This window comes from Eschrichtius robustus, chromosome 19 (assembly GCF_028021215.1).
Source record: "Eschrichtius robustus isolate mEscRob2 chromosome 19, mEscRob2.pri, whole genome shotgun sequence".
Lineage (NCBI taxonomy): Eukaryota > Metazoa > Chordata > Mammalia > Artiodactyla > Eschrichtiidae > Eschrichtius > Eschrichtius robustus.
In genome coordinates, this window is record NC_090842.1 from 7,672,846 (window position 1) to 7,694,274 (window position 21,429).

The following is a 21,429-nucleotide window of genomic DNA, read 5'->3' on the forward strand; positions in this document are numbered from 1 at the left end:
AGGTACAGAAGAGCCCCTAAACGGACGGGCATCCACTTGAGTCACGTCTGACTGACACTGGATCCACGAATGCTTGCACCTGAGGCTCCATGAGTCTAACCAAGTCCACTGTCTGCTAAATGCCCGGAGCAAGTCTCTGAAGCAGCAGCAAGAGACCTCGGGGCCTCAACAATGCCATGTTCGCAACGCCCCGGACGCAATCCAGAATTACTCAACAAAAGAGCCAGAAAAATGAAAACCCCTTTGCAAGGAAATAAACAATCAACAGACGCCAACTCCGAGATGACTCAGATGCTGGGATTATCTGCCAGGCAGGGACCTGAACGCAGCTACCATAACGATGCTCAGTGAGGGAAAGGAAAGCATGCTTATGATGAAAAGATAGGAGACCGCAGCAGAGAAATTAAAAAAATCTAATATGCTACCTGAAGAAGCTAGAAAAGGAAGAACAAAATAAACCCAAAGTAAGTAAAAGGAAGGAAATAACATAGACAAGAGGAGAAACCAATGAAACAGAAAACACACAGTGGAGAAAATGAACATCAGTGCGTAGCTGGTTCTTTGAGAAGGCAGGCGCAGTGCAGAGAGCGCTGGCGGGACTGCAGGGCTGGGGAGAGGAAAGGGCTTCTTCCCTGGTGTCGGCGGCCTGTCCCTTCCTCCATCTGCTCTGCCGCCTCCTGTGTGCTGGGGGACCAGAGTGGCCCTCCCTCAGGGAGGTCCTTTGCCAGCCAGCAGGCAGCTTCCACGCACCAGCTCTGGCCCCGGCACCCCAGGGCTCTGCCACGTCCGGGGCCACTGCACACCCTCCTCTACGGAGGTGAATCCAGCCTTGCGGGGCAGGGAGGGCTCTTCCCAGTTTGCTCCTTCCTGGGGCACTTTCCCTCAGCCCTAAAGGCTGCAGTCGCGCTTCCTTCATCGGCTGTTTCTGCATCCTCTCACCTGTTAGCAGCTAACTACTCTCACTAGTTAATAATTACGTACATTAAATCTCCCTTGCAGATTACGAGGTGGTTTCTGTCTCCTGGCTGGACCATGACTGAAGCAGACTTGGTTAGGAGCAGCGTTCGTCTCCCATCCTCTTGCTCACGTGTCTTACACAGGCATCTGTAGTGTGTGCTACTTCCTAAGCCTCAGGTCCAAACAGCGTAACATGGTCAACGGGGCAGACCAATACAGTACGGCACACCAAGGTGATCAAAATCTCTGGGGACTAATAATATACTGCACACGGCAAAACTGACACAGCCCTGAGGCAACACTGTACCGGGGTACCGCTGGTCCTGCCAGGTACAAGAAACAGCTGCTGGTGGTCGCTGCAGATTGGTGTGAAGAGAAGGCGTCAGCTAAGGCAACAGCAGCAACCAAGGCCAGGCACCGTGCTGCATGAAGATCCCACCCGTGGGACTGAGTCTGTGATCAGCTTAACTACCTGCTTCAGTTTATGAAAGCTCACGGTTGTTTTCCAAAATCTACTTGACTTTTCTTTTTCTAAGTGAATTAAGTGGGGATATGATACGTAGCACGACTCTTGCATTTTCAAGCCTTTGACGGTGGCACTAATGTCTGCACATTCCTCAGGATGCAGTACTGCTTCTGGTTTTCTATCTTGGCAGGGAAGGAAAGTTCCAGTGACTTCCACTTAACCCTTGCTACCATAATGGTCCCTTACCCACAAGTCAGAGGACCACAGGGGATTCAGCCAGTGGTCAAACGTGTCTATCCAAGTATACATTCAGGCATCAAAAGATGAAACTGACAGATCTAGGCTTCAAAGAATAGTTAACATGATTTACCTATAATATAAAAATGAAAGGGGGAGGGCATCTCGGCTGAGCAAATGCACAGAGACAATAAAACACAGGACGGCTATAAGAAGTGAGCTGGAGTACAGAACATGTGAAAAGAAGAAAGTGAAAAAGGCTGAACATTTTTCTCAACCTCAGATCATGGAGGGCCCCGGGTAGGAGGCTAAATACTATTATCTTTACTTGGTAAGCAATGGGGAGACAGGAAGAATTTCCATCACAATGAAATGACCAAAGTCAGATTAATCTTTCAAAAGCACAAGTAGGTGTAAAGTATTAGAGAGACTGGTTAGAAGACTTTGCACATATAAAAGAGTGAGCTCACTGGAGTCGGGGCAGAAAAATAAAGGGGGGGATGTGTGAAAAATACTACAGAGTTTAAAAAAAAAAAAAAAGAAAAAACCTTGGCAACTCATGAGATGTGAAGCCTAAGAGAGAATCAAAGATGACCTTATTTTGAATATGGACCACTGGGAGGATGGCAGCACGAGTAGAAGAACAGGGATATACAAGGAACAGAAATAGATACACTGTCTTTCTGGATATATGAAGTTGTTGCCATGACTTGGTATAATGGCAATTTTTTTTTGCTTTCCTTCAAACAGTTTTGTTTTTAGTCAGAAACACAGAAAATAGTATGATATGGCATTTTTCCAGGAAAGTTTTAACCTAAAAATAGGGAACAAAGACAGGAAAGACAAGAGATTACTTAAAAACAGTAAATGGTCTCCAATCTAATGCAGGTTGTTCATCTGGCAACAGTTTCCAGAGTATGCAAATATCACACACTTGGAAACATCTGATCTTTAAAGAAATAAACTACTTATAGATTTTTTTTCCTTCTATAGATATTTATTGGAAAGCCTATATTTTTAAGGCAATATTGTGTGGTGGCTGAAAATGTGGACTCGGGGGCCAGAACGCCCGAGTTCAAATTCCAGCTCTGCCACCTGCTACCTGTGTGTTTTGGGGCACGTTACTTAACCTCTCTGTGTTTCGGTTTCCTCGTATGCAAGATAGGAATAAAAAGAGTAACTATATCTCAGAGGGTTGTTTTGAAGATTCAATGAGTTAATACATGGCACTTAGTGTTATATGCATGTTTAGTGTTATCTAAACAAGAATCCTATATATCAACAGAAGTTAAGCTTTCTTCATTCTATTTGTGAATCAACACTGGAGAACTTGAATATAAGCAAACTAAAGATAATACAAATTTTATTTGGAAGTGCTTTTAAATAGCAAGGAAGAAGCAATACTCATGTTTAACAATTATGAACTGAAAGCAAGTAGTATACTTATATCTGAAGCTTATCAACTATATTAATATGAGACAACCTGATAGAAATCTAAAGGTTCTAATAATTGATAGCGTATCAAGGGCAGACAAAAAACTTTACAGCCAGATTTAAGTCCTATACAATCAAAATAGGGACAGAAAATGGTAAAACCATAAGCAACCCTGATTACTTCAGCAAGCGAGTTTATAGCTCTCTAGCTCACACTGTCCAAACAGTAATTCAGTCATTATGAGAAAGGCGTATAACAATATTTTATCAGAAACCAAACGTACTGACCACTGCTTGTTAATGAGGTTGGGCACACTGTTTTGGGATTCATTTGGGCAAGAAATTAATATACTACTTCATACCTTGAACAGTCAGCCCTCGCAGTAACATATTATGGAAGAGAAGTGTAGAAAAGTCCTTGAAATTCTGCCCCCCACCGCTACCAGAGCCAAGCATTCTCAAACTGCTCTCACACTTTGTCTAGTAAATTTTCCTAAGACTGTATGCCCCCTGTAATTGAAGGAAAAAGGGGAAAAAAAGGCTATGCAAATATCCTAAATTTAAAATACACTAATAGGTAACATTTATACATATTTCTAAAATCTTGGCAACTGCTCATTGTTTGCCCTTATCTAAAATAATATGAACTTGAACATTATATTCTGGCACCCCCTTCTGGTAACACAGTTGAAATGCTATCACAAGATTAACTTCAGCACGGCAGTTTCCCTGTAGGATTTGAACATATTACTGCAGTAACAATACTGTTTGGTGGTTACAACAATATAACGTGTCAGAGGAGGGAAGTGAGGGGGTTGGAAGGATGCTGCCTACTTCATAAGACATATGGCAGCCTGTCAGATGTTTTAAGAATCTCTGACACCACTTTTACTGAGTGTCTGATACTGGCCAGGTATGATGCCAGAAGCTAGGACCCAAAGCTGAGTTGGAACTTGTCCTGAAGGAGCTTCAGTTAACTCTATCACATCCAAGAGAGGGATGTATAGGATCCCAGATTGAGGAGCCTAACTCAGCCTGGGAGACGTGAGAAGGCTTTCTCTGGGTAGTGATAATTAAGCAGAGTTTTGGAAGAGGCCAAATTAACTGGATAAACATGGGAAGGGAAATATTAGGCAAAAGGAATAGTACAAAAGCACAGAGCTTTGTCACAGCTTACCCTTCCCCCTCCCCGTGTCCTCAAGTCCATTCTCTAGTAGGTCTGTGTCTTTATTCCCGTCTTGCCCCTAGGTTCTTCATGACCTTTTTTTTTTTTTCTCTTAGATTCCATATATATGTGTTAGCATACAGTATTCGTTTTTCTCTTTCTGACTTACTTCACTCTGTATGATAGACTCTAGGCAAAGTGAGAGAGTGGCATGGACATATATACACTACCACACGTAAAGCAGATAGCTAGTGGGAAGCAGCCGCATAGCACAGGGAGATCAGCTCGGTGCTTTGTGACCACCTAGAGGGGTGGGATAGGGAGGGTGGGAGGGTGGGAGACGCAAGAGGGAAGAGATATTGGGATATATGTATATGTATAGCTGATTCACTTTGTTATAAAGCAGAAACTAACACACCATTGTAAAGCAATTATACTCCAATAAAGACGTTAAAAAAAAAAAAAAAAGCACAGAGCTGAGACAATCATACCATGTTTTGGAGGAAAAAAGTCACTCAGTGAGACTAAAGTGACGCATCTGGGTTGAACAGTAGCAGAAACAGTAGACATAGGCCAAATCACAAAGGCTATATCTGCTAAGTTAAGGAGTTTAAACTTTCTCCTAAAAGCTATCAAAAGTGTCAAGGTCTGATCTACATTTTAGAAACATTTTTCTATGGCTTTCCTATGAGTTACCAAGATTTCTGAAGTCACTGAATAAATATCTACTATGCATTAGACATAAATAGATAAATTCAGTGAAATAATTTGAAAACAAAACTAAACAAAACTAAAACATGCCTTTGAAAGCATAAAGAAAAAGTTGCAGAAGCCGCATGAAACCATTCATAAATACCTTTTAAACTCATCGTGGTAGAATTCCGACTTGCAGGTTACCATCTCGCCCCCCTGGATGTCCTCGCGACTTCTGACTCCCCCAAATACATACAGTTCCATGGCGACTCCACAGGCTACAGCTCCAAACCTGAAAGGCCACAGAGGGCATACTAGGTATTAGATTTACAACTCATGACCTGATTCCGTAATTCCTCTTACGCTTGTTTTAGCTCTGCGCCATTCAACGTTTCACAAATACGTGGGTCTTCCTTTTTCAGGAAATGGCTTATTCATTTAATGTTATATCAACCAAATGCCAAGTCAAATAAAAGATTAGCTGGAAAGAAGGGAAAAACAGAAGCCAGGCGAAGGGGGCTCTGCACAGTCCTTATCCAAGTTCTCTCACCTTCTCTCTTTCAGTGGACAGATAGCGGTCCACTGCTGGGTCCGTGGGTCATAACATTCCACAGACTCGAAGAGTTTTCCATACGATCCTCCGCCCATGGCATAGATTTTCTTTTTCATGGCTGCATAGCAGCCAATCTGAAAGGAGAAAGCAACAGTGGGGGAGGCAACATTTATTATTAAAGTTAGGCGAGTAAATACCAGCTTGGCTAGAGAGCACTGGCAAATATTTGGAAAAGGATCTGACTTCTAATAGTAAGACTATGTATGGTGCCTTCCAGTACTACAACAGAGGCTTTTAAAAATGAGAAGAGCAAGGTAATACACACACTGTGAATCCTCAGAAAAGGATTAACTCCATCTAATACTATTCCACTAAGTGAGAAAAGTAAATAATCCTAATTTTTAAAGTGGCTTTCCAGGCTCTCTGTTCTCACCACTATTTGAAGAGTCCAAGATGTGGACTCCATGGAGCAAGATGTCATTCAATTCCTGCCCCAAGTCAGTCAGTTGAAAGGGCACAGACAGTGAGAGATCATATTATGAGTAAATCCCAGTACCCAAGGTGTAAAATACCTAGGGCGCTGGACAAGGCTTTGGCCTGATGATGAAATTCCAGCCTCTACCAGGGAAAAGAAATACAGACTAAGCTATAAACAGCTAACGTGAGCCATCTGTTTTCATTCTACCCAGTAAGCAATGGCAGTTCTCTACCTATGGATTAATGTTTCTCCCCAGTCCTGCACGATGATTAAGAAAACCGGTTTGGGAAGACCTGGTTCCTTCCTAGGTTAGTGCAATTACAAAGCGTTTATCAGGCGTGGGCCTTGGACACAGCAGCGCTGCCCAGAGCCCACCGCCAAGATAAACTCTCTCACACACCGTTTCCTAGCTTGCTGTGTGGCTGGTAATAGTGAAGGCAAGCTACCAACAAAGACATAATTCTATAATGTTAATTCTTTTAACACTATCAATTGTGTTAAAAGGCATACGTAGGAAATGAAGAAACATAACTTTAAAATCCAATTTGTGAATTAGTTACCACAAGATATAGTTCTCACCTTTCTAACCATGGTTAAATCGGGTTGCTTTGTCCAGGTTTTAGAATAAATATCATAACATTCCATGGAAATTAGCTCTTTTTCACCATCTTCTCCTCCTAAAACGTACAGCATCCCATCTATCTCCACAATTCCAAAGTTATGTCTTGCCTGAAAAGACATCAAAGATCTTTGTGGACAAAAGGCCAACTATCAGATTGAAAGCTGATATTCATACATTAAATAAAAATTACAGACATCATTATATTCCAGCGTTCCAGCAAAGAAATAACCAGGCTCAAAACCATCTCTCTCAAATATTTCTGATTTCCCTAGCAGCTCACTCTTCTATCACAATAGACAGAGAACCCACGTCCAGGGATTTCCGGGAACAAGGGAACTACACACGTGGTGAACTCGCTGGCAGAATCCTTACTTTTTACTCACAACAGCTCACGACAAGAAAGAGAACTAGTGCTGTGTGGCTCTGTAAAATGATCTTCGTGCAGCAGTGGGCAGCAAGTGGTTCCCAGCTGATGTGTGAAGTCCAGTAAGATCCACATCAACAGCACTGCCTGTGGCTGGAGAGGTGGGGGCGGGAGGGGGAGAGGCCCGGGCTAAGGCTGCCTGGAGCAACAGAACCTGATGTGTTCCACACTCATCCACTCACAGCACTTCCCGGGTGCCCTGAAGGGAGAGCGCTGACCACGCAAACAAAATGCGCTGCCATCATCAAACAGTTTGTGCGAACCATCGAAAAAGATCTAGTATGTGAGGAGCTTCTATGTGGTATGAAGAGAAAGAAAGCAGGGGAGGGGGCAGGAGAGCTGAGAGGCCGCGGGAGGCCTCGCTGAGAAGGAGCCATATGGACAAACCCTGAAGGAAGCAAGCAGCGAGCCACGTGGGTACCTGGCAAAGGTCCCAAAGCAAGTGCACTCCTAGGAGGCTTGAGAAGGGGGAGCGAGGGAAGGCACGGGGAGCAGAGCCGGGAGGGGGGCACGCGCATACCAGGGAGGGGCGCTTGGCGAGGCTGCTACCTCTTTCCTTATACTCAAATGTAAAGCAAACAAAAGTGCTAAAGGGAAAAAAGAAACATCAGACAAACTACAAAAGCAGTATTTTACCTCGTTCATTGGTGGCAATGTGGTCCATGTGTTTGCATCTGGGTCATACTTTTCTCCTGAGCTCAGGGTCTGCTTATTTTCATCTTGGCCCCCATATACAAACAAAAATCCTTCTGCAAAAAATCAAAGAATACATGCAAGAAAGCTGAAATGTAAGTTTTCAACACCTATCTCCAGTCAAATACAAATGCCGTAAGGGCAGAGACAGGATGTGGAGATACCTTCTCTGACAACAACGGATTCGAGATCTTACCAAGCCTGGGTGATAGAGCCAAATCTGTGAGTCACTTTGACCATTTCACTTGCCTCGGGATCTCTGTGTGGATCCCCACTACCCTGCACCTTAAAAGGAAGACTGACACCACCCACCCGGTCAGCAAGTGACTCTGAGTTATCTCAGTTCATCTGTTCTGTTCCCCAGCCTCTATTTAAAATAGTCTTCTTAAAGGAGAAGAAGCCAACAAGACACTATGGTAAAACTGAAGGGAAATGTGGGCCCTAGAGAGGTTACCATGCGTGGAAACCATTTTGCTCTGAGGGCGTTTAGCAATCTGGGAAAAATGCAACCTTTCTCTTAATGGCTTTGAGGGGATGAAGAAGATAGAAATCTAAATCCCAGGCCCACAGACAGCGAGCGTGGCTTCTGGCAGGAAAGCCTCGCCGAAGTTCTAACCATCAGGATGAAGGCCAACCAGAATTAGAAGCCAGATTTAAATCTCCTTGCTTATCTAGGAAATCTCAAAATTCGAATTCGATTTACAGTAATTACAAATTAGTAGTGTTTCCAGGCAACTGGCAGAAAAAAACACAAAACTTATATGGAAGAAAGTACGTTTATCTAAGTTTTAGATTCTAACATTCTAAGATTTTAAAACATCACGTTATCCCTACAAATAATTTTTAATAAAACAATCTTTGGCACTCAGCCAAAGATACTCAGGTATACAAAGAAACCAGACTCTATTAAGAAGAACCAGCAGAAGCAGACAATAGGGAGTAGTCTTGCAAAGATTCCAAATTTCAAATATTGGAGTAATCAGAAAGACGATAAAACAACAATGCTCACTATGTTTTAAAAAAACAAATGTGAAGGTAACTCTAGAAGAAGGGACAAGAGAAGTGACATAGTAGATCTGAAAAAAACTTACAGAGAATTTCTAGGGAAAAAAGGATAAAAACAGATTAAATAAAAAATTCAATGGATGGATTTAATGGCAGATTCATCACAGTTAAAGAGAGGATTCATTAAGTGCAAGATAAATCAAAAGAAACCACAGAGAAGGCAACACGGAGAAGCAAAAAGATGAAAAAGAAAACAAAAAGAAGGTAGAAGGCAGGGGTTGGAGTAGAAAGTTCTAGCCATGTTTGATCTGACTTCCAAAAGCAGAGAGACAGAGGAGAAGGAGCAAGGATGACGTATGAAGACATAACAAACAAGAAGTTTCCAGATTTGATGAAAGGCCAAGCTACAGAGTCAAGATGCCCAACAGTCTCCAAATATGGTAAAATTTCAAATAAAATGTTGCCTAAGCACGCTACAGTGAAACGGCAGAAAAACCAAGACAAAAAGAAAATCTTAAATACAGCCCAGAGAAAAGGCAGAGCTTTAGATGTGACAACTGACTTAACAACAAGGAATGACAGAAGTCAGTGGAAAAACATCTTCAATAATAGATGCCAACCTAAAATTCTATACAGAGCAAAAATATCCATTAAGGATGAAGGCAAAATAATGACATCTTTAGACAAACAAATCTAAGAGTTTGCTACCACAAGACCCACATTAAAGGAAATTCAAAAAGATGAACTTCAGAGAGACGGAAAATGATCCTGGACGGAAAGTTTGAGGAGTAAGAGGGAAAAACAAAGAAAGTGGTAAATATGTGGATAAATCTAAATGAACACTATCTACAGATACGTGTATGAAACAGATAAACATATATATGTGAATATTTACTTATAAAAAACCATGTGTTTTAATACTGCAAGACTATGGAATGTGAAAAATAAGAGTATAAATGTACTATTTACACTACTAGACTTTGTTAACTTAACAGTACAGGCTGTGGATTCAAAAGTGACCTTCAGGGGACTTCCCTGGTGGCGCAGTGGTTAAGACTCCGTGCTCCCAATGCAGGGGGCCCGGGTTCGATCCCTGGTCAGAGAACTAGATCCCACATGTATGCCACAACTAAGGAGCTGGCGAGCCGCAACCAAGGAGCCTGTGAGCAGCAACCAAGAAACCTACCTGCCACAACTAAGACCCAACGCAACCAAATAAATAAATAAGTAAATATTAAAAAAACAAAACAAAACAAACATAAAGTGACCTTCAAAGGAATATAGACATAGAATATAACTTCTAAGCTGGTAGAGAGGGAAAAAACTGAATGACAAAAAAGTCAATCAATTTTTTGAAAAAAGGCAAGAAAAGAAGAAACACAGAACAAGCTGGACAAATAGGAACTACTCAATCATTTCACAACTTCAATGAATACAACTGGGCACAATTCCTCTCCTCATTGTTTCAAGTTTCTGAAACAACAACCTCTCTAGGAAATCTGAAAATCAGTGATATGGGAACCTTTGTGGTAGGTGTGCATGTGTGAAAATTATGCACATGTATACACATTATGGGAGGACAACTTAAGGAAGCTAATTTTAAGAAGGAACAGAGAAGTCAGACCCACATCCTGTTGCCTACACCACTCCATCCAGCTGATTATCACTGACAGAAACTTCAATAATTGTGGAACTTACGATTCCATTTCTATTCCATAGCTTTAGGCATATCTAAAATATGGTACGGTGTGGCATAGCTTAAAAAATTTAAGGTAATGTTTGTGGGCAAGCAGAGACTATAAAAGAAGAACTGCTAACAATAATTAGAATGAAGTGAAATGGCACTTGCAGGATGAAGCCAACAAGGCAGATCCAAGGTGAAGAGAAAGGCAGCAAGGACAGCCCTCCCCATCACCTGTTGGAGAGAAAGCTTTGAATAACGTTCCAAACTTGTAAACATCAACTAAAACATACTTCCTGTCATAAAACAACTTTAAGCCAGAACTAATTTAAGCAGTATTTTCTCAAGTTTCATATGAAATGCCTACTTTTATGTGACACTCTTATTTTGAATATAGTTACATGTTGCGATTCTACACTGCACAACTTTCCAAGATGGGGGGCTATCACGGCTCAAAGAAGTCCTGCATCTCAGGTGTGACCATCCAGCTAACGGGTGGTTAAGAGTCACTGAGTTTTGCTCTTCTAGCAGTTAAGTCATACAATAAAATGCTCCTCAAGTGACGTCTTAAAAACAGCCACGTATTTCAGATTTGGGAACGGTAAGGACTGACAGAAGACACTCCTCTTACCATAGCCCTGGAAGCTAGAGCCACCCTGAAAATGTCACCACAGAGGGATAATAAAATTATTTCTTTAAAAGGTTTTGAGTCATTCTGCACAACTCTGAAATGACATTACTTGATCTTGTGTTCAGGTAAGCTTGATGACAGCACGGTACCTGCTGAGAGGATTCCGTGGTTGATTCTCGGCATGCTTAAAGGGGCCAGTTCAATCCACAGCTGCCGATTAGGGTCATACAGGGGGCACATACATCGCATCGCTGCTGTTGGCTTCCGTGAACTAAGGAGATAGATAACTGATTAGTGGTTAATATGTTTTATGTACTTCTGCTTGTAATAACTATGACTAGTTTTACTACTCTAAAGAATGTTTCAAACATTTTAAAAAATCTATTGCTGTTAGGCTTTAGATACTGAAAAGTGTTATAAATTTCTGTTTACGTGGAAATCTCTCTTCCCTTACAGCACCCGTCAAACCGCTCACAGCCACGCTTACACTCTTTCCTCCCCGCCAACGGTCACGATGCACTCCGAGTAGCCCCGGGGCTTGAAGCTGGCGAGCATGGCCTCCCCCTGCTGCGGCTGGCTGAGAGGGATGTTGCTGCACTCTTTGACGATCTCTCGGACTAACGGCTCGTTCAGCATCTGCTCCCGTAAATAGCTCGAGTCCAACCCTGAAACCCACAGCGCTGACATGACATCCTTCATGTGGACCTGGAGGGCGGCAAGCACGGGGAGGAAAAATGGAGAATACGTTGTACATTTAGAATATACGTTTTCCCACTCCTGGAAGACTAAAATTATTGACAGTCAGATTATCAGCAGGCAAGTGGTAAGGGTAAGTACTGCTTGAATGTGCTTATGGCCCCTTTCCTTTCTACTTCCCTTGGCCTTAATAAAAGTTTAACTTAAAAAAAACCATCACTTCAGATTTATATTTGATGTATCACTGCGAAGTTTTAAGCAGCTTTCTTGAATGCCCTACAGGGTTCCCACAGCAACAGGAAAACTTAGAGAAGAACCCTGCTATGATTTGCCTTATTTCACATACTTGGATGTGCTGTGAGTCACATCACATTTATAGAAACATTATATACAGGAATAGCTTGATACAATATGGTCAACTAGATAATGAACATGTATCAACATTAACGTTACAAGAAAAATCTGAAAGAGCCAAATTTCAAAAAAAAAAATCCTGAGTACTATATAATCATTTCTTCAGTAATTACTGCTAAAAATTATCTAACATGTCTAATGTGAATGAAATACTTTTTTTAAAAAAAAATATTCATGCATTTTACTTATTTATTTTCCTTATTTATTTATTTATTTATTTATTTATTTTTTGGCTGCGTCGGGTCTTATTTGTGGCACATGGGATCTTTGTTGAGGCACGAGGGATCTTTTTGTTACGGTGCGCGGTCTGCTAGGGTTTCTCTCTAGTTGCGGCATGCGGGCTTCTCTCCAGTTGTGGCGTGAGGGTTTTCTCTCTGTAGTTTGTGGCACGCGGGCTCTCTCATGGAGGCACACGAGCTCAGTAGTTGTGGTGCGCGGGCTTAGTTGCCCCGCGGCACGTGGGATCTTAGTTCCCCGACCAGGGATCGAACCCGCGTCCCCTGCACTGGAAGGCGGATTCTTTACCACTGGACCACCGGGGAAGTCCCTGAATGATATACTTTTCATGCTCAATCATCAGATTTGAACCAACTGACTACAGCACTCTACGTACATAAGGTGACTAGTTTTTCTGGGCTCTGAAACTGTCATTTTAAGGTACACTCTTTTATACCCTGAGTAATAAAAGCCAACAGTCCTTACAGCATCAAGTTCAGATTAACCACAGGACGAGGAACTGCCTCTTGTTTCCCAGCAGTCGTTCCATCTTATATGCCCTCATCACTTCAAGGCAAGAAGAGGGTCAGAGAGAAGATACTTCAGTGGTGGCAGCAAGGTGGAAACCCTTCTATCCCCTTTCCCAATCTACCTCACCAATGGGGAAAACAGAACACTAATTGTACTAAGGAGCTGAAGCTATGAATGTGGTTTCTAAGTGGACACGCTCATGGGCCTGCAGAATTTAAAAATTACAAGATAATCATTAAAATGTAAGTCAAGAGTTCCTAAGAACAATTAACAATGCAATTATGCATTCTGAAAGCCACTCTGAAACCTAATATACTTTTTTATTTTGATATAGTAATTGGAGCTAGCCTCTAGTATATAAATATTAGACTTAAAGCCCTGTGATTTAAAGGTTAAAGCTCCCTCCCCCAATGTATTAACAATGTGGATCTCAAGCCTGATATTCTCTAAGACCCTTCCTTCCTAGACTGTCACTCCTAGAACCTTCCTATTTGGAACCTCACTGCCATGAAAGCTCCGGAATGCTCTCCCACTTTCTCCTCCAGTGGTGTCAATCACTCCAGGGAGAGCCCAGTGCCAGAATTCAGCCCTCTGCCAGAATTCCATGTGCCCTTTTCTCACCCCACTTCCTGCATCAGAGTCCCTGTAGGGGTTAGCCCACCATCGTAGAGGGAAGGATGCTGAAAGCTAGGATGAGGAGTATAGGGTGCACTTCTATACTCTCCAGCTTAGCTTGAAATCCCTTTCCCCTTAATAACAACATTCAAAGGATATCATCACTATTTTCATTGCTATATGATGCGTTACATGGACTTTGGTAGACTGGTCTGAACAACAAACTGCTTTAGTGACTCTATAGGAAGATGTTTTCCAGGTTATGGTTTAGATCACAACCTTGTCAGTTTTTCAAGTTGGAGGAGAAAAATAAAACATCTAGAATTTGTATTAAAAATAAACAAACAAATGAAGAAGTAAGTGAAAAGGCAAAGTCGGAGCACGCTATAAAGTACGGGTACCTTTCTTATTTCTGTATCATGTGCTATCCATCGGATGACTGCTTCAAATACATATCGTTCATTGCCAACGTTTAACTTCTCAAGAGAAATCACTTCTTTAAGCTTTTGAGGACTCAGTTCTAGGAATTCCTCTGTGCTGCTGACATCTCGGAAGTGAGTCTCCAGGTATTCTGTGGACAGGTAATGGACGTGGTGCAGGCAGTAGTGGAGTGCGAAGTCTCGGATTCCGATGCAGTTCTCGGCGGCAATGCAGCCTTCCAAGAACTCACAGCACAGAGTTTTAAGATCCGTCAGCAGGAGCAGGTCCGCTGCCTGCACAACATCTTGGATGGTATCTTCGTTCAGCCGGATCTGTAAGGATGATCATAGATAGTTTATATTTGAATGTATATATTTAGAACCCAACCACTAATCTATTAGGCAGGACCATATGAAAGCTCCATTTATAGAGGTCAAAGATGATCGAAAACTGGCAATTTCATATGGTTCAGCTTTGTTTTCAAGAATAGTCGGAGGGCACCAAGGCACCTGCGGACAACATAGGCAGCGCATGGCTGATTAACTTTTCCCAGCTCTTCCCTTCCTTTACCGAGATGAACCACCAATAACCCTGCCAAGGTGAACTGTCCATGGGGCTCACTTCTATACTTAGAGAAAAACCTTAAATGACTGAAATGCTTAGGAAACGGCAAGTTCCGCATTCTATGGTAAACTGAAGGCGATTTCTTTAAATGCTAGCACCTGAACTAATGAAAATCCTGCCTCCAAATATATTAAGTTCACTTCTTTGCCAAATGGTACGTGGAAGATACCACACGGCCCCTTGAAGAGAGGGAGAGTCACACTGCCCGAGCGGCCTCATTCTGAACACCAAACATTGCACTTGGTGCAAAAGATACAATTTGGTTTCAAAGCTACTTTCTGGAATAAATCCCTGAGAAGATTTTTTTTTTTTTTAAATCATTGTGAACATTCACTTTCTCTTAATTTTCTTCAGTTTCTTGATTGATGCTTCTTCCTCCACCCACGTCACAGTTTTTCTGCGCAACAGTAAGGCAACATCAAGAAACAGGCCCCTAAAATAACTGTCACAATCATGAACGGCCCAGACTCTCCGAAAGAATGCGTACTTATCCTCCATTAGGAAGCGTTAAGGAGAGATTTCACAGTGAAGTGCAGCAAGAAACATTTTACCACAATTTGCACATTCTGTACCATAGATAAATAAGGTTTCAAGTTTCCAATGCAAGCCTGAACATGAATACACTCTTCTAACTTGTTATAACTGCCACTGAACTGATTTTACAAGTTAGATAAGAGTTTGGTCCTAAGCCTGGTTTTGTGATGCTAAGAGCATGGCCAGTATTTTAAGGGCTGTCCCCAAATTGGTTTAAATTCATTTATTTTTAATAATCATACACATAACCTTATTTCCACACACCCACCTCCTAGTGTTTAGAGAAAAGTGAAAGTGATAACATCATGAAATGAAATAAAAAAACTTCAAAAAGGATGACAATCACCGAGTTTGACTCTGGACAGAATGAACATATTTAGAGAAAGTAAGCAGTACACTCAGAATACTTATGTAGGAGACAGAGCCTTTACAAAAGGAAAATTAAAAGAAGAATGAGGAAGAAGGAATAAAGGAGAGAGCAGGACATGAGCCCTCAAAAGGAGTAAAGATAAAATGTAATCACATCTCTTGCATAATGAGATGTGAGGCACATGAACTTCTTCCTAATTCACACCTAAGATTATCCTTAAGTGTCCTCATGCTATACACTTTAAATCACATAAACAGGGGAGTAGCGGGATGGAGGAGGGCAAAGAAACGGAAAGGACCACTAGCCACTGATCACTTTCTTCCTTGGCTTTCATGAAATCCCCAGAAATATAAATGGGTACGGAGAGTAAAGGGAAATCAGAAAGAAAGAATGCGGGGGAACAGGGATGTTGGTCCTCCTGAGGCAACAGGACGGAGGCATCATGAGTACCATGCAGGTGCCTGTCACTGGTGTGAATCTCGAAGTCTTTATTTCTACAAAATAATCCCCACCGCCCAAGGAGGCTCCCACGTCCATGCTGTGGAGACAGAGCGACTTCCCCGATAGTGTGGGTACAAAGCAAGACTGGAATTAAGATTTAAAAAACAAAAGACAGCAGCGAAGGGAGCATCCCATGTTCCTCATGTCTCAGACTGGAAGGTGGAGCTCAGGATGGTAGAAACAAAACCTGGGATTTGGGTAAGATCTTACTTAGTCTGCTTTTCTTTCAAGGGCAGAGCCCCGGAAGAACACCCTTGGGCGCCACGTCCAGCAGGAGACCCAAGTCAAGCACACAGTGACAGAAGATGGAGATGACAGTGTTGTCGGTCACAGAGTGGATGAAGGAGACCCTCACCCTGAGCTCGAGGAGCCTCTACTCAGTCCTCCTTCCTCTGTGTCTCATCATACCTGCCCACTGAAGATGTAATCCAGGATCTCTCTCATAACCATTACCGATATCCCTTCAAGTTCAATCTTATAGGTTGATCCATCATCTTTTGGAGGATTATAGTTTAACTTTGTCCTAAGAAAGGGAAAAAAAATGTAAAATTTCTATGAAAGAACAGAAATAGCTAGAAATATGTATGCACCAAATACTCTATAAACTATATGATACGTATCCATATATGAATCACACCTAAAACATTTCGTTTGTTAACTTTAGAGCAACATATTTTTTATGACTTTCAACTACAAAGCATTTGCTCCAGGATTCAGAGTGCTACCTCTTAAAAAAAAACAAACGAAACAGACAACCAAAGCACTAAGGTCCACGTGAGCAAGGATCTCTACTTCACCTTGGGAACCCTAGGCCCTTTAGGCTTATTTTTTCCCTGTATTTAATTATCCAATTTTCAGTAATGTAACAAGGACCCCACAAACCTACCACCCAAAACGAAAGCTAGGACCTTGACGATAACCTGCTTCTAACCAAATGGTCCTCCCCACCAATTCATTCCTCTGCTTCCCCATCTGAAGTAACTATTATCCTAAATCCCACCTATATTCAATTTTCTCTTGCTTTTTTATTTTTGTATCCATGAAATACATATAACCTATAACATATATAGATTTATTGATAATCAATGTATATATATAATTTTAAGTTGTTAATTTTATAAAAGTGTTTCATGCTGTCTGTAATCTTCTGGGGCTTTTTTCATTTAATATTATATTGCTGAGTCATTCATCTTGCTGCATATCACACGCGTTCTTTTGCTCTTTCTGCTGTATAGATGCCACGTTCCTGTTGATGGGCCCCTGGGCTGGGGCTCCAGGTTTTTGGTATTGTGAACAGTATTGCTATGACTATCCTTGTATATGTCTCCTTTTGCGATACGCAAAAGAATTTCTCTTGGGTGTATCCCTGGGCGTAGAATTAAGCTACATTCTTCTCCAAAGTACGAGCTAATACTCAATTATTCTCCAAAGTAGCTGGAGCAGTTTTTAGCCTCATCTGGTATATGTAAGGGGATGTGTGGACCCACAACGTCTACGACATTTATCTCTGTCCCACCTCCTAATCCTCCAATCCGCAATCCAGTGAGCGAAGTATGGTCTCTGATGGTGGTTGTGACCTGCCTTCTCCTCATTACCCAGGTGCTAAACAGCTCTTCATAGGTCTGTGGCCCCCTGTGTTTCCTCTTCTGTGAAACACATGTTCAGTTCAAGTCTCTCTCTTTTTTATTCATTCATTCATTCATTCATTCATTCATTTATGGCTGTGTTAGGTCTTGCTGCACGCAGGCTTTCTCTAGTTGCAGCGAGCAGGGGCTACTCTTCGTTACGGTGCGCAGGCTTCTCATTGCGGTGGCTTCTCTTGTTGCGGAGCATGGGTTCTAGGTGTGCGGGCTTCAGTAGTTGTGGCACGAGGGCTCAGTAGTTGTGGCTCGCGGGTTCTAGAGCGCAGGCTCAGTAGTTGTGGCGCACAGTCTTAGTAGCTCCGCCACATGTGGGATCTTCCCGGACCAGAGCTCGAACCCATGTCCTCTGCATTGGCAGGCAGATTCTTAACCACTGCGCCACCAGGGAAGTCCCTCAACTCTCATTTTTAATTGAGCTAATCGCCCTCCTCATATTGAGGTGTAGATGTTTTTTATTATCTCCTTGATATCAAACCTTTGGCAGACATGACACTTTTTTTTTAAGGTGATGAACAATGTGAAGAATAATTTTTCACAGTCAACACTTTTTGTGTCTTGTTTAAGAACAGGTACTTTACCCAAGATCTAAAAGATATTCCTAATTTAGCAGCGAGGGAAGCTCAGACACAACCTAAGTTGCATTTAAGAACCCCCACCAAGGCTCGGAATTGGTAGGATGAGGAAGCTGTGGAAGGAGGGGTGAAGGATGAGCTAATTACAGAGGAAGAGACTGACAAAGTCTTAGGAAATAGGTGAGTTCCCAGATCCTTGCTCCACATAGATACACGACTCCTCTGCCCTGTTTAGTAAGGCTCCCCAGCTCCAGTGGAAGATAAGTGACGTCCTCTGAAGAGTGTGAGATGGAGGGGGCGTCTCTGGACAGGGGTGTAGCAGGCACATCTGAGGGTAGGTGCACTGCACCAAAGACTGAGAGAGTTAAGAGAGTGTTTACATATTGAATGCTGAGATCATCAGTCTTTTTTCTCAGTTTTGCTCCTAAAATTACTGAAAGCCAGACCTACATCCTCCAGGTGAGAACCTGATGACTCTTCTGGAGGATTTGATCAGCTCCAAAGGAAAGATCTAAAGATATGGGCACAGATCTGCCTCAAGAAAATGACCCAGATGGACCATGCAACAATGAAACCCACTGTCACTAAGCCAACCTACGGGCTCTGAGCTTCCCACACACTGTGGGGAGCACTTCTGAAACGTCTTCACTTCACACCACACGCAGAAAATGTAATATGACCCTGGGGTGAACAGATGAGGCTGTGTGCGGGGCCAGGGGGACTCAGCCTCCCCAGATGCTGCCCTGCCACTTGGAGGGCTGACACCATCATTATCTTCACACATTATGACATCTTTTTTGGGGGGGCACATGTGTTAAGAAACTCTGCTTTAGAGCCCCACTCTTAAAACTGAGCAGCTCAACAGATGCCTGACAAAGAAGAAAGACAGAAACCAAAACCAGAAGAAAAAAAGTCAACTTGGAGGAAGTACAGATCATGCAAGATGAAAAGTCAAGGAAAAAAGAAAACCTCTCATTAACATTCACAGAAAAGCGAGGATGTTGTGCTCATGAAACAAGAATAGGATGCTCTAAAAGGGAACATTCAGAGAACAACAAAACAACATTTTAAAGACTACAAAAAAAAATTTCTTTTAATGTAATGTCAAAATTAAAAGTTGTATAAGTCGTAGACTGCAAGTCGTAGAAGTTGTAGACCTCAAGTCTCCCAAAAAAGCAAAAAAGACGAAGGTAGAAAATAGGAGACACAAGGTAAGAAAACTGGAAGATCAGTCCGGAAGGTTGAACATCTGAAAAACAGGAATGCCCATGCAAAAAAAAAAAAAAAAAAAAAAGAGAATATTATCAAGTAAATGCTCATAACATGGGATAAAAATACGCCTTTCCGAGGCATATCATCATAATGCTTCAGAATACTGGAAACAGAAAAATTCGTATAAGCTTCCACAAAGAAAAACAGGTTACACAGAAAGGAATGGGTATCAGAACGGCTTCGTACTTCCAAATGGAACTTTAATAGCAGTGTGGAAATGACTTCAAAATTCTGAAGGAAAATTATTTTCAACCTAGATTTTTATAGCCAGCCAAACTACTCATCAAATATCAGGACAGAACAGACATTTTCAGCTATACAAAGTCTCAAAACAATTGATCTTCCATGCAGCCCTTCTCAGAATGCTGTTGGAAAACTGCCCCAACAAACAAAGAAGAAGATTCTGGACTAAAAAAAGACATGATCCAACACAGAAAAGCAGGGAAAGGAATGGTGAAGAATGACCCTAGGGTAACAGCTCTGTACCAGCAGAAGGAAAGCTGGCTCATTCTGGTACAGCAGGATGCCTTGGCAGGCCTTAGGAGGGCAAAACTGATGGAATATATAACATATGTTTTAGACAACTTTGTTTCCCCCCTATATTCCGTATCTGCTATTCCTACCTCTACAATTTCTATAAAACTAATAATTTCACTCAAAAGGCATTTCTTTTCTGCTTGCTGCACCCTAGGTGTATCTATATGACTGACACTTTTACTAAAAGAGAAGAAAAAAATTTCAGTCAATTCTCAGTCAAGAGAGAAAAATAACGTAAGTAGTAAGAACAACACCTAAATCATTAATATTTGGCTCTGAAATCTATCACATGCAGACACGTCCTCCAGGAATGTTTCACTCAGGATGTCATGACTATTGGTATTTCTTAGTCACCGTGCTGGTTATCAACATACTGCCTCTCAGCTCCAAGTCCACCCTTTTTGCATGCTGTGTGAAAACGGCTCTGAGCCTTTCCAACAGTTGTTCTGCATTAACTGGCACGATGTTAAGCTTCTCAGCGGAGGGTGCTGGAAAGACACTGCAGGAGGAGAGACTTTTGCTGCCGGGCTCTGGTTCTGCAGCTGGATAGGCTCCCACAGTGCACAGCTGGCCAGCAGCACCCTGCAGCTTTCCCTGGAACTCCCAGAGGCAGCTTTGCAGTCAACTGTTTCTGGGGAGACACTTCGCTGTGAACAGCTTTCCCAGACACCTTAAAGGACAGATTTCTGGCAGGTTCCAGAGGGCTGATTTCAAGCAAGTTCCACCAGTGTGGCTTCTCTGCCATGAGGTGAGCTGTGGCTGTGTGCCGTCCAATAAAGCCTGGATCTCAGCCCTGGGTACACCAGCTACTCCTTTAATTTTTAGAGTTTACTTCTTAGTAGCCAATCCCTTATTACTCTAATCTCTTGCTGCAGTTAAAAATTCTTTATATTAAACTGTCCTTGTTCAAATTACTCTGTGGTTTCCTTCTCCTGACTAGATACAGAGTCTTGCACCTATTTAAAGGGAGTAGCTCTAAAATGTGTTCAGATAGAGGGGCACCACCTAGAATTCAAGTTGTTCAAACAAGAGCTGGCTGCGCCTGCCCATGGGCTGTGGACAGTGCAGGAGGAGGGGGACCAGGCTGACGGGGAAAGGGGTTACAAAGAGACCGTTCAGTGTGCCCCCTTTTTATTTTTCAACCATGCGACTGGATTTTCTTTTTAAAGATGCCTATACAGTCATCTCTTGGTATACTCGAGGGACTGATTCCAGGACCCACACGGATACCAAAGTCTGCAGATGCGCAAGTCCATTAGTCCGCCCCCCGTATCCTCACCCACAGACTCAACCAACCACAGATCGTGTACAGTTGACCCTTGAACAACATGGATTTGAACTGTATGGTTCCACTTATACGTGGATTTTTTTTCCAATTAGTCTGTGTATAAGTAAACCCGAGCAATATTGAAAAAAAACGGTGCATATGTGGATCTGTGCAGTTC

At 42.3% G+C, this 21,429-nt stretch overlaps 1 protein-coding gene across 4 annotated transcripts in view; it reads right to left on the reverse strand.

The window, feature by feature from the left end:
• GAN (gigaxonin) overlaps positions 1 to 21,429 on the reverse strand; it is a 60,940-nt gene that overhangs the window by 17,909 nt on the left and 21,602 nt on the right. For all 4 annotated transcript variants that reach the window (XM_068527764.1, XM_068527762.1, XM_068527763.1 and 1 more), the window contains exons 2-9: positions 16,369 to 16,483; positions 13,913 to 14,263; positions 11,527 to 11,744; positions 11,189 to 11,310; positions 7,666 to 7,778; positions 6,563 to 6,712; positions 5,503 to 5,639; positions 5,116 to 5,244 (exon numbers count right to left, since the gene is read on the reverse strand). In XM_068527764.1, coding sequence (XP_068383865.1) covers positions 5,116 to 5,244; positions 5,503 to 5,639; positions 6,563 to 6,712; positions 7,666 to 7,778; positions 11,189 to 11,310; positions 11,527 to 11,744; positions 13,913 to 14,263; positions 16,369 to 16,483 — 1,335 coding nt within the window. The remainder of the gene's footprint in view (positions 1 to 5,115; positions 5,245 to 5,502; positions 5,640 to 6,562; positions 6,713 to 7,665; positions 7,779 to 11,188; positions 11,311 to 11,526; positions 11,745 to 13,912; positions 14,264 to 16,368; positions 16,484 to 21,429) is intronic.